Below are 9,809 nucleotides of genomic sequence, written 5' to 3'. Positions count from 1 at the left end.
CCACCAACCCAAACTCCCAGGGGGCCCTCCATGGCGGCCGGGCGCTCTCCTTGGTGCTGATTAGAGTCAATTCTGGCCCTGGCCACCAGCCACAGAGGGGTCATGGTGCTTGTTGGGGCTTCCCCTCAGCCCCCAGGCCTGCCTGAGTGGACTCCCAATAAACACTACCTGAGGCAGTGACCATGGTGTGGACTGGATTTGCTTGAGGGGCCCCTTGGGATGGACAAGCAGCTGGTGAAGTAGGTGAGACCCTGGGCGAAATGGGCTGTCCGGACTCAGAGCAGCAGGAGTTCTGTAAATATCTGTTGAATGAACGAGCAAACGCATACGTGAGGGTCCATTTGGCGCTAATATTCTAGTTCCTTCTGCCGTCCTCCTCCTGGCAGCCTGCCCCAGGGCTTGTCAATACTTACTCTGCCTGGACCTTGGTTTTCCCCTCTGCACAATGGAGGATGACCTTCTCTGGCCCTGTCATTCAGGAGCACTGGGAGGAGCAAAGGAGATACAGATACAGTGGCCAAGAGTCTGGAATCTGACTGGAGTTTGAGACTGACCAGCTGTGTGATGTTGAGCAGGTTACCTAACCTCTCTGGATCTCAATAACCTTCAGTAACATGAAGGTAATAGCAGTAGCTACCTCATAGCTATTGGTAGGGTCAGCTGAGACAACTCATGAAAGCACTCCGTCCATGGTAAATTCTCAATAAGTGGTAGCTATTGTTATTTTTATTATGATAATCATGATCACCTCTTCCTGTTCTAGGAAATCCTTCCCCACCATAGCGCATGCTGATTCAGCATATATTCAGCACACTATGCCAGTTAGATCCAGGGCCACCATAGCACAACTGGGGGAGTGTGCCCGTTATATCACATTCATGTGATTGAAGCTCCTGTGGTTCTGCAGTGCACAGCCTGGGTAGCTGTACAAGGCAAATCTGATCAGATCTCCCAAGAGCAGAGAGTAGACTGCTGGCTCCCCATCTGTGCCTGCTCTGCCTGTGGGGCAGCACTGGAGTATGGGCATTCACCAGGATTTACTGGGGCTTTGGGGGGGTGGGAATGGTGCCTTGGGAGCCTTGGGCCCCAGAGAGCCCCCCAGGCCCCCAGATGGTCAGCCAGACCGCACAACTGTGACCTGAAGTATAGGAAGCCCAAGGCTGGTTGAGTCCTGGGGCTCTAACTGTGCTTGGTCGTCTCTGCAGGGCTCTGGCCTTGCTTGCTCACAGAGGGAACGCTGTCTCTCTGTGAATCCCCCTCCTTCCAATTCCTTTCTTTTCAATTCCAACGCCTTCGACTTAGGAAAGGCACCAGTGGACATTCAGACTCGTGGGGGGCACCTGGTGGAGGGGTAAGAGAGTGTTGCATCTAGGAGCCTGGGAAGACAGCTCCAGTCCCCTTCTGCGGTCAGTCCAGCCCTGCGCAGGGCCCCTGGGTCTTGCTGGCACAATCGGGGCAGCCCAGTGGGTTGGGGCCCATGCCGTGGCCGCAGATCTGGGGACTCTCGGCAGGGTCCAGCCCTGCTGGCCCCGGGGCTCGGCTAGGGTCAGTGCCTGTGGCCACTTTGGGGCTGTCTCCAGGTGTGGTCTTGTCTGATGAGGAGGCGGCTCCTGTCTGGTGAGGCTCCTCCTGGGGCAGGCTGCCTGGGGCCAGCAGGAGCCCCTTTTCGTCCCAGCCTGGCTTGGTGTGGATGCCCACAGTCTTCAGGATGACGTCCATCTGCTTGGCGTAGTCCAGATGGCCGCTGACCTGCAGGGGGGGAGCAGTGAGTGACCCGTGGTGGGTGGTCAGAGCCCTGCCCTCCCCAGGGCCCCAAGCTACACTCCTGGGCCTCACCCTCTCCTCCCTCAGCAGCCTCAGCAACCCGATCCCTGACACCAGGAGTCTAGCTCTCAAGGACTCTCAAATCCAGAGTGGGTTGGGAAGCCTCTGGGTTCAAGGCCACTCCGGAATTCATTATTTTTTTTATTTTTTTTGAGAGAGAGATGGAGGGAGCCAGGTTGGATAGGGGCAGAGAGAGAGAGAGAGAGAGAGGCAGAGAATCTGGAAGCAGGCTCCCAGCTGTCAGCACAGAGCCCGACGCGGGGCTTGAACTCACGAACCCATGAGATCATGACCTGAGCCAAAGTCGGACACTCAACCAACTGAGCCACCCCAGGCGCCCCTAGAGTTTATTAAATAAAGATGAAGGATGTTTCTCTACATAGTCTGGGTCCGTTGGGGGCAGGAAGGAATCTCCTGATAGAAAGTTGGGGTGGAAGTTCTCATTCTCTGCCAGCAGCTTTCAGGTACGGCAGAAGCTCCCTGCTGCTCACAGCTGTGGGACCGCGAGCGAGCCTCTCTAGACCTCGGACCTCCACTTGCCTCAGCTGTAAAATGGAACAGTAAGAGTAGCTACATCAGAGCGTGGCTGGGAGGATTCCTTCGGGAAAAGCCCCCAAACTGAAAACAGCTGCGGCGCAGACTGCTAGGTACGTCCTTCAATTCTCGCTCCCCGTTTCTCTGTCATGAGAACTCATAGCTGAGTACATTCTCCCCCGTCCCTTGTAGCTGAGTGTAGTGTTGTGACAAGGGTTGGCCACGGGAAGCAGCAGTAGTGTTATGTGGCACCCTTTGGGTGCCTCTTTATTTTTAGTTTTTTGGGCTTAGTCAGTGGAGAATGCGACTCTTGATCTTGGGGTCGTGAGTTCAAGTCCCGTGCTGGGAATAGAGCTTATTTTTTTTAAAAGGCAGAGGGAGTGCCCTTCTCTCCTCCACGTCCTCTTTCCTGCTTGCTGGAATTCAGATGCGATGGCCAGAGCCTAAGCGGCAATCTTGGGCCAGAGTTGGCCCTCTACAAGCAAGAGGGAATTTTGACCCCTGAAGCCTGCACAGCTACCATACCAGCCCTGAACTGCCTATTCTGGCCTTTCCTTCCCTGACAGCAGCAACTCTTGTGTGTTCAAGCTACCTCAGCTGGGCCTCTGTTCCTTGGCCCTGAATCTTTACTATGACAAAGGTGGAGGACTCAGAAGTGCCCACCTTCTTCCTCGGAGAATAGGGACACCCCCATTTTTGTGTTGGCTTCAGGGGTGGCTGAGAATGCCCGATGCCTCACCGTGATAACGGACAATGCCCCGTATGGAGTAGGTCCATAATACACTGCAGGAGACGAGCTTAATGGATACAGTCCTGTGACAGGTGTCGGCTGCTAACTGTAGACGAAGAAATTGAGCCCTGCAGAGGTAAGATGAGTTGCCCAGGGTCATCTAGCTAGGAAGTGTCCGAGTCGGGATTGGCATCTGGGGCCTGGTCTCTTCGTAGAGAACCGGCTGCGGTGGGGAATGCTGAAAATCATTTGTCATTTTACTGAAGAGGAAAGCAAAGTCCAGAGAGGGGTGGTGGTTTGCTTCACGACACACAGCACGTTTGAAGGCCAAGCCGTGTGGTGCTGTTTTCGAGATGCTGCAGTGGGGGCTGTTCAGCTGGGATCTGCTCCCTGAAAGGCAGCCTCCCGCCCTCCCCGCCAGTTCCGGGGGGGTCCGCTTAGTGCCCAAGGTGAGTGCAACCCAGAACATTCCTTGTTGTTTAGAAAGAAGACAGGAAAAACGCCAGGGACGCTTAGGAAACCGCACGAAGGCTCTGCTGCTAACGTTCACCGGAACCACACATCACACGCTATTCAAATGATTTCTCAAGAACACGAAGACACAATTTCCTGCACAGCCTGGTGGTTTGCTCATGACCAGAACCTTTCTCTACAGACACTTTGCAACAGCGTTCAGCGAACACACACGCACGTACGCCCAGACGGGGGGGGGGGCTTTTCGGATCCCTGCGTTCCGGGCGGAGGGCAGGGCGGGGCAGCGTCTTTCCACAGAGGGTGGACCTAACTTCGGACTCGGAGAAACGGGGGTTCCAGCCCCTTCTTTTATGAGGAACTGGGGTGAGTCTTAGCGATGTCCCGACCTCCAGCTTCTCCATCTGTAAGATGAGGAAAGTCTGTGCCAAGGGTTCAAGGGCCTGGCACTTCGCAGGAAGCAGCATACGTTACCTCCCACTAGGGCATGTCTTGTGTTATGGCTCAAAACACTTTCACAGGGACATCACCCAGTTAGAGTTAGTGATGCCTACCTCACGGGGTGCAGGGGAAGAAATAATACGTACAAGCCGCGAGGTACACGGCACAGGGCTGGCGCTGCGTGAGCGTGAGTGACTTCCCTTGCCTTAATTTCCCTGGAAGGGACAATAGGGGATGGAGGGCAGGGAGTTGGCTGGGCTGATCCACCTGGGAACCCAAGATGGCTGACCGGGCTCCAGCCATCACACCTCAGGGTCCGGCCAGCAGAAACCTAGACCCACAGGGACAAACAAGAACTTTAGTGAAGGGCCGGTGCTGGGCTGGGTGGAGGCAGGCAGGCAGGAAGGGAGGGGTTTGTGGCCCCCGGCTACCGCTGACTGCAGGTGGAAATCCCACCACGCGGCTCTTCTTCCTTCCCTGGCTTTCCCTGGCTCTGGGACACAGCTCTGGCCTTCCCTGGCTAGGGACTGTCCCCGGGGGCTCCTCTGTGACCGTGTCCGCCGCACCCCACTGTCTTCGTCTGCTTGCTCATTTGTATCCTCCGATGGGACTGTGAGCCTAGGGAGCGCAGGGGCCCCTTCTAACTCGCCGCACTGCCCACGGCTGGCCCGGCGCCCGGTGACCCGCGCTGCCTGGACCGGCCTCAGCACTGCCTGTTTGCTGCCTCGTGAGGCATCTTGGGACCCGCCTCGACTGGGCCGCTGCTGCCCGCCTCTGCCCGCCAGTAACTCCTTCCAAGCCCATCGGGCCCCTTCGGGTTCCTTTACCCCTTGGGCCTCAGTGTCCACATCTGTCAAGCGGGGCTAGGGAAGGCACCCGCGTCACGTGCGCTGGTGGGAGGAGTCAGTGAGCTAATACGCGTGGCAGACTCCTTGACCCGGAGGTAGAGGTCACCGGCGGGACACCACAGAGACGTGTGGGCGTGGGCAACACGAGTCCAACGGCAAAGAGCACGGGCCCTGCCCGCTCCCCGCAGGTTCACCTGGCTCGACCGCTCGCATGCAGCCTCGGTTTCCACGCCTGTACAATGGGCTACCGTCCCTGCCTCACGGGACCGCTACGGGGACGGGCGACATAAGGTCTGCAAAGCAGGTCCAGCAGCACCTCGCACACGCCCGCTTTCTTACTGCCACCGTTGGAGCCCAGCCCTGCGCTAAGTTCTACAAGTCAGCTGGCATTTCCTTAGGGCCGTGAAGAGCGGAAACCCCGTGAACATTTCAGGAGTTGGCCCCGCCCGAGCCAGACGCCCCCAGCCGCTGCACCCCGGTCCCCACACGGGACAGGCCGAAGGGCAGGAGGGCCGCCTGGACTTCGTCGGCTTCGTTCACCCCAACTGCCTGCGACGGGGCCAGCCCCTCACTCCCTGCGGGCTTAGGCTTGTCCGCCACCAGGAGCCACCGCGGACCACGGCTGGGTGGGTGGCCGACGCCGGGCTGGTGCGCAAGGGCTCTGCCCGCGGCCCGGCAGGGAGAAGGCGGACCGCGCAGGCCTCTGCCCGGAGCACCTGGGCAGCAGCAAAGGGAACTCACTGGCCGGCGGCCTCTCCTCCAGCAAGGATTTTCAGCACCAAAGCAATGCTAACTACCTCCAATTACCCAGAAGAGGACGGCACTGCTGTTTTTGTGCTGTGTTCCTGAAGTGATAAAGAGCTGCGATCTCCGATCTCCGAAGCGAGAAGCCGCCTCAAAGATGGTCTGAGGAGGGAGAGGGGTCTGAGGGGCGAAAGAACTGAAGACGGTGGCAGGGGTAGGACAGGAGGGAACTAGTATTACATGAAGGCCTACGAGGCAGCAAGCATCTTACTTGTGCTGCCCCGGAAGGCAGGGGACTCCCCCCATCTTGTGTAGGAGAAAACTGAGGCACAGAGAGGCTGAGTAACTGGCCTGAGGTCACACAGCCAGTATACCAGCGGCAGAGCCTGGCCTCTCTGGTGCCAAATGCTGCTGTGCTCTTGTCACTGTGTCCCACTCAGGGGCTCCCCAGGGCGGAAAGCGGGTCTTGCCAGGGCTCTGTGGTGTTTAAAGGGAATTTCACGCACGAGGACGTTTCTTCCGACCCTTTGCACCTTTGATTCTTGTGGCAGAGGGAGACTGGGCATGGTGAGGCACCAAGTCACTTCTGTCCTTCACCCCTTCAGGGAACAGCGACCCTTAAATAGGACGGCGACCCCTGGACACGGTCAGGAGGCCTCGCTGTGGTCCTGTGGTTTCCCGGTCTTGTCACCCCACAGGGAAGTGGACAGCACAGCCCTGGGCCTGGTTTCAGGGCCCGGATCCACGACCTCTGGCTCCATGAGCCCATTCCGTCAGGTCTCAGGTTTCCAACCTGTGATTGGGGGATGCCCAGTACCGACTACACAGGCTGCCATGAGGTTCGCATCATGTGAAGCTGGTCTATCAGGGAGACAGATGACCCAAGGAGCCTCCTGTGGCGCTGGGGGTAGAAGCTCTTATCTGTCCCGGGAAGACCGTCTCTCTAACCAGGAACCATCAGTCTTGCGTATGTGTGAGTCTAGAAGGTCCTTTTTCTCGGGCCAAACGCCAGCCTCTGAGGCTACCAGTTAGGAAGGCAGGGGGTTGGGGCACCTGGGTGGCTCGGTCGGTTAAGGGTCCGACCTTGGCTCAGGTCATGATCTCGCGGTTTGTGAGTTTGAGCCCCGTGTAGGGCTCTGTGCTGACAGCTCAGAGCCTGGAGCCTGTTTCGGATTCTGGGGTCCCTTTCCCTCTGCCCTTTCCCCGCTCATGCTCTGTCTCTCTCTCAAAAAAAAAAAAAAAAAAAACACCATTAAAAAATATATATATGTTTTAGGAAGGCAGGGGGCTGCTCCATCCGTGTTCTTCTGGGGGGTTGGGACTTGTGTGCGAGCGTCCTGGGTACTTGGGGAGCAACGATGTAAGCGAGGAGGAAGTGGCCCAGCAGCACGGCGGCAGGCTGAGTGAGAGGCTCAGGCAAAGGACACGGCCCATGGGCTTCAGTGGCGGCAGTGCCTGAGAAAGTTCTGGCCTTAAGTGTTTTGTGCAATATTCTCCTGTGCTGCTTTCAGACCTCGGGCAGGTTTCAACAACCACACGGCCCTGAGTGAGCTGTGCGCGAGGGCAGGGTCCAAGGTGCCCAGCTCCATCCACCATCCAGGTGAGGCGTGGGTGTCGCTGGGGAAGTCTTCCAGAGCGCCTCTCCCCCCAGGGGCTTTCAGATGCCCCCCCAGGGGTCTGCTTTGTCTACTTTCGGGTGCCTGGTTGGAACCTGGGAAGCCTGGGCCACGCCTGGGAAGTGCTTGGCACCTGACGCCTGGGGCCAACCATGTAACAATCAGATGCTCGTTCTTGTTCTCAGGGGCCCCTTGCATCACAAGGATTTTCCCTGGCTGGAGGCGGCCTGTGGATGTCGCTGCAGCTCAGTGCCCTCGCCTTCCTGGTAGCGGGCCCCTCTCCCACTGCCGGCCACAGCTCTCCGAGCAGGGGCGATGCCCACTGGCTTCAGACTTGGGGTTGAGTCCTGCTTGGCCATGTTCCCACTGTGTGACCCTGGGCAAGTCCCTTAGCCTCTCTGAGCCTCGGTGTCCTCATCTGTACGATGGGGACACTGGTACCTGCAAAGGCTGAGTCCAGCTCAGAGCTGGACGGCAAGTGCCCCACAGACAGCTCCCTGTGACAGGCATGCGCAGGTGGATGAGGCTCCTTCAAGCCCGGCAGGTGGATCTAGAACCTCAAGTTAGGTTTGTCCCACCCCATCTCCAGCAAGAAGTCTTTTGAGCCATCTGCGCTCTCCATCGAAGCCTAGTCTTAGATGTCCAGAACCACTGGGGAGGGAGGGGTCTGTTCAACCGTAGACTGGCAGGCTACCGGCAGGCTCTACCCCGAGAGACTGATCTAAAGGTCTGCATTTTATTTCTTTCCTTATTTATTTATATTATTTTTCCTGGTGTCCCGTGTGTGTGTGTGTGTGTGGGGGGGTGTCCTACATTTTAAATAACCCCCCACCGATGATTCCAAGGTGGGTGGTCCTTGGAACACACTTTCCCTGCCCTGCATTCCACAGTGTCACCGCCTGGCAGTCGGGGACGTCTGCTGTGGTCAAGCCCCAGTCCCCCCACCTGCGCCCTCTGGTTGCTCTCCTTACTTCTGGGGGGAACAGTCTGTCCTGACTAGTAACTGGGGGTGGGAAATAGGGGGAGGGCACCAATGTAGGGCCGAGAGCATGGCTCTGGAGGGGCACATCCAGGCTACTGATTGCCAGTTGTATGACAAGAACTTTTCTAAGCCTCGCTTTTCCTCATCTGTGAAATGGGCCTAACCATGGCGGCCCCCGGGGCTGTGTAAGGATTAGAGACAATGTGTGTAAAGGAGCTGGTGGCAAAGCTCTAGCACAAAGACGGCACCCGTAAACAGGAGTGATGACCTCTTCGTAAGCAAATTCTTATGACCTCCCTCCTCTGGGGTGAAATGGGCCAGTGGCCCTGGGGCTGGCGGTGGCTGGGCTGGAGTCCCAAAGCACCCCCACTGGCCGACGCAGGGCCCTAGGCGGGACGGGCGATACTCACGACAGAGGACAGGTCCACGTTCTCTACCCTCCTGTCCTGCAGCAGCACGGGCTGTAGGCCGGCGACGCGGAGCTGCACCGAGGACGTGCGGTACACGAAGCTCAGCAGCCAGTCCCCCCTGCGGGCAGAGAAGTGGGGGCCGTCAGCCTTGGGAGCCCCAGCTGGCCCTGGACAGCCTGGCGGGACCAGCACGTTTGCGGGAAACCGGGGCCCTGGCCGCACGCGGCGGGGCACGATGGTGGAGCAGTGGCCGCCTCTTTGGGGGTGCTGCCCGCTCTGTTCGTGCTGGGTCCCCACCGCCGACAACTGTGCCTGGCGCGCAGTGGTGGGGTGTGTGCTGGGTGAGTGAATGAGGGAGCCAGATGAGGTTCTCACAAGTCAGCATGTGGCTTTGGAGGGGGCTCCGGCTCCCAGGGTGGCTGGTCTGGGGCTCCACGAGAGAGAGGCAGCAGGGATCCTCCTGGTGTGAAGGGGCTGCGGGGGGCTGGGGGGTCTACCCTGCTCTGTGGCACGGAACTCTGAGGTCTGGGTTCCTGTCTGTCCAGCTCGCCCTCTGAGTCAGGCCCGGCCCAGCCCGCAGGCCTCCCTGCCCTCAGTCATCTTGGAAGAGGCGAAGGTGTTTGTCCAGGCAGGTCACGCCCTGGGAACTGTCCTCCACCTTCAGGGGGTGCGGTGAACCCTGCTCCCGGCACCCGCATCCCCAGCCACACACACAGTCCTGAGGGAAGAGAACCCTGGACCCCATGCTGCCTGTTTCTTCGGGTGCAAGGGGCACCATCTGTGGGGGACATGGTCTGAGGGGCCCACGAGACAGCCTTCCCCTCGAACCCCTGACTTTGTCCGGCTGAAGCTGGGCCAACCAAGAGCCGTGCCCTTGGCCTCGGTGCTCAGCAGGTCTGTGCAAGTGGACACTCCTCGCCTCCCCTCTGCATCCAGGACTTGCATCTAACTTAGCAGACCTGGTTGTCTTTTATTTAGACTGATTCTGACTCTGGTTCGTACGGCGACTTGAGTCCGTTATTTTTGCGTTCTTCCGTGGAAGAAGGGCCCCCGTGCGGCGCGAGGGAAGAAGGGGTCAGAGTCAGGGGTCCCTGCCCTGTCTCTGTGACTGCTGTCTGGGGCCCAGGGTTTGGGGGAACTCCCCAGGCTCCCTTGTAGGTGCTCTCTGACCGCATGGGCGCTTGTGTGCTTACCACCCCGGAGACCCCT

The 9,809-nt window shown here is 58.6% G+C and overlaps 1 protein-coding gene across 2 annotated transcripts in view; it reads right to left on the bottom strand.

Moving 5' to 3' along the window:
* Window positions 1-233: 233 nt before the first annotated feature.
* Window positions 234-9,809, bottom strand: part of TMCO4 (transmembrane and coiled-coil domains 4) — a 95,150-nt gene continuing 85,574 nt past the window's right edge. For both annotated transcript variants that reach the window (XM_047870697.1, XM_047870698.1), the window contains 2 exons: window positions 8,601-8,718; window positions 234-1,749 (listed from right to left, as the gene is read on the bottom strand). In XM_047870697.1, coding sequence (XP_047726653.1) covers window positions 1,408-1,749; window positions 8,601-8,718 — 460 coding nt within the window. In that variant the 3' untranslated portion in view covers window positions 234-1,407. The remainder of the gene's footprint in view (window positions 1,750-8,600; window positions 8,719-9,809) is intronic.

This window comes from Prionailurus viverrinus, chromosome C1 (assembly GCF_022837055.1).
Source record: "Prionailurus viverrinus isolate Anna chromosome C1, UM_Priviv_1.0, whole genome shotgun sequence".
Classification (NCBI taxonomy): Eukaryota; Metazoa; Chordata; class Mammalia; order Carnivora; family Felidae; genus Prionailurus; species Prionailurus viverrinus.
The sequence above is the reverse complement of the archived record's forward strand: the minus strand, read 5'-3'. Positions and strand labels throughout refer to the sequence as shown.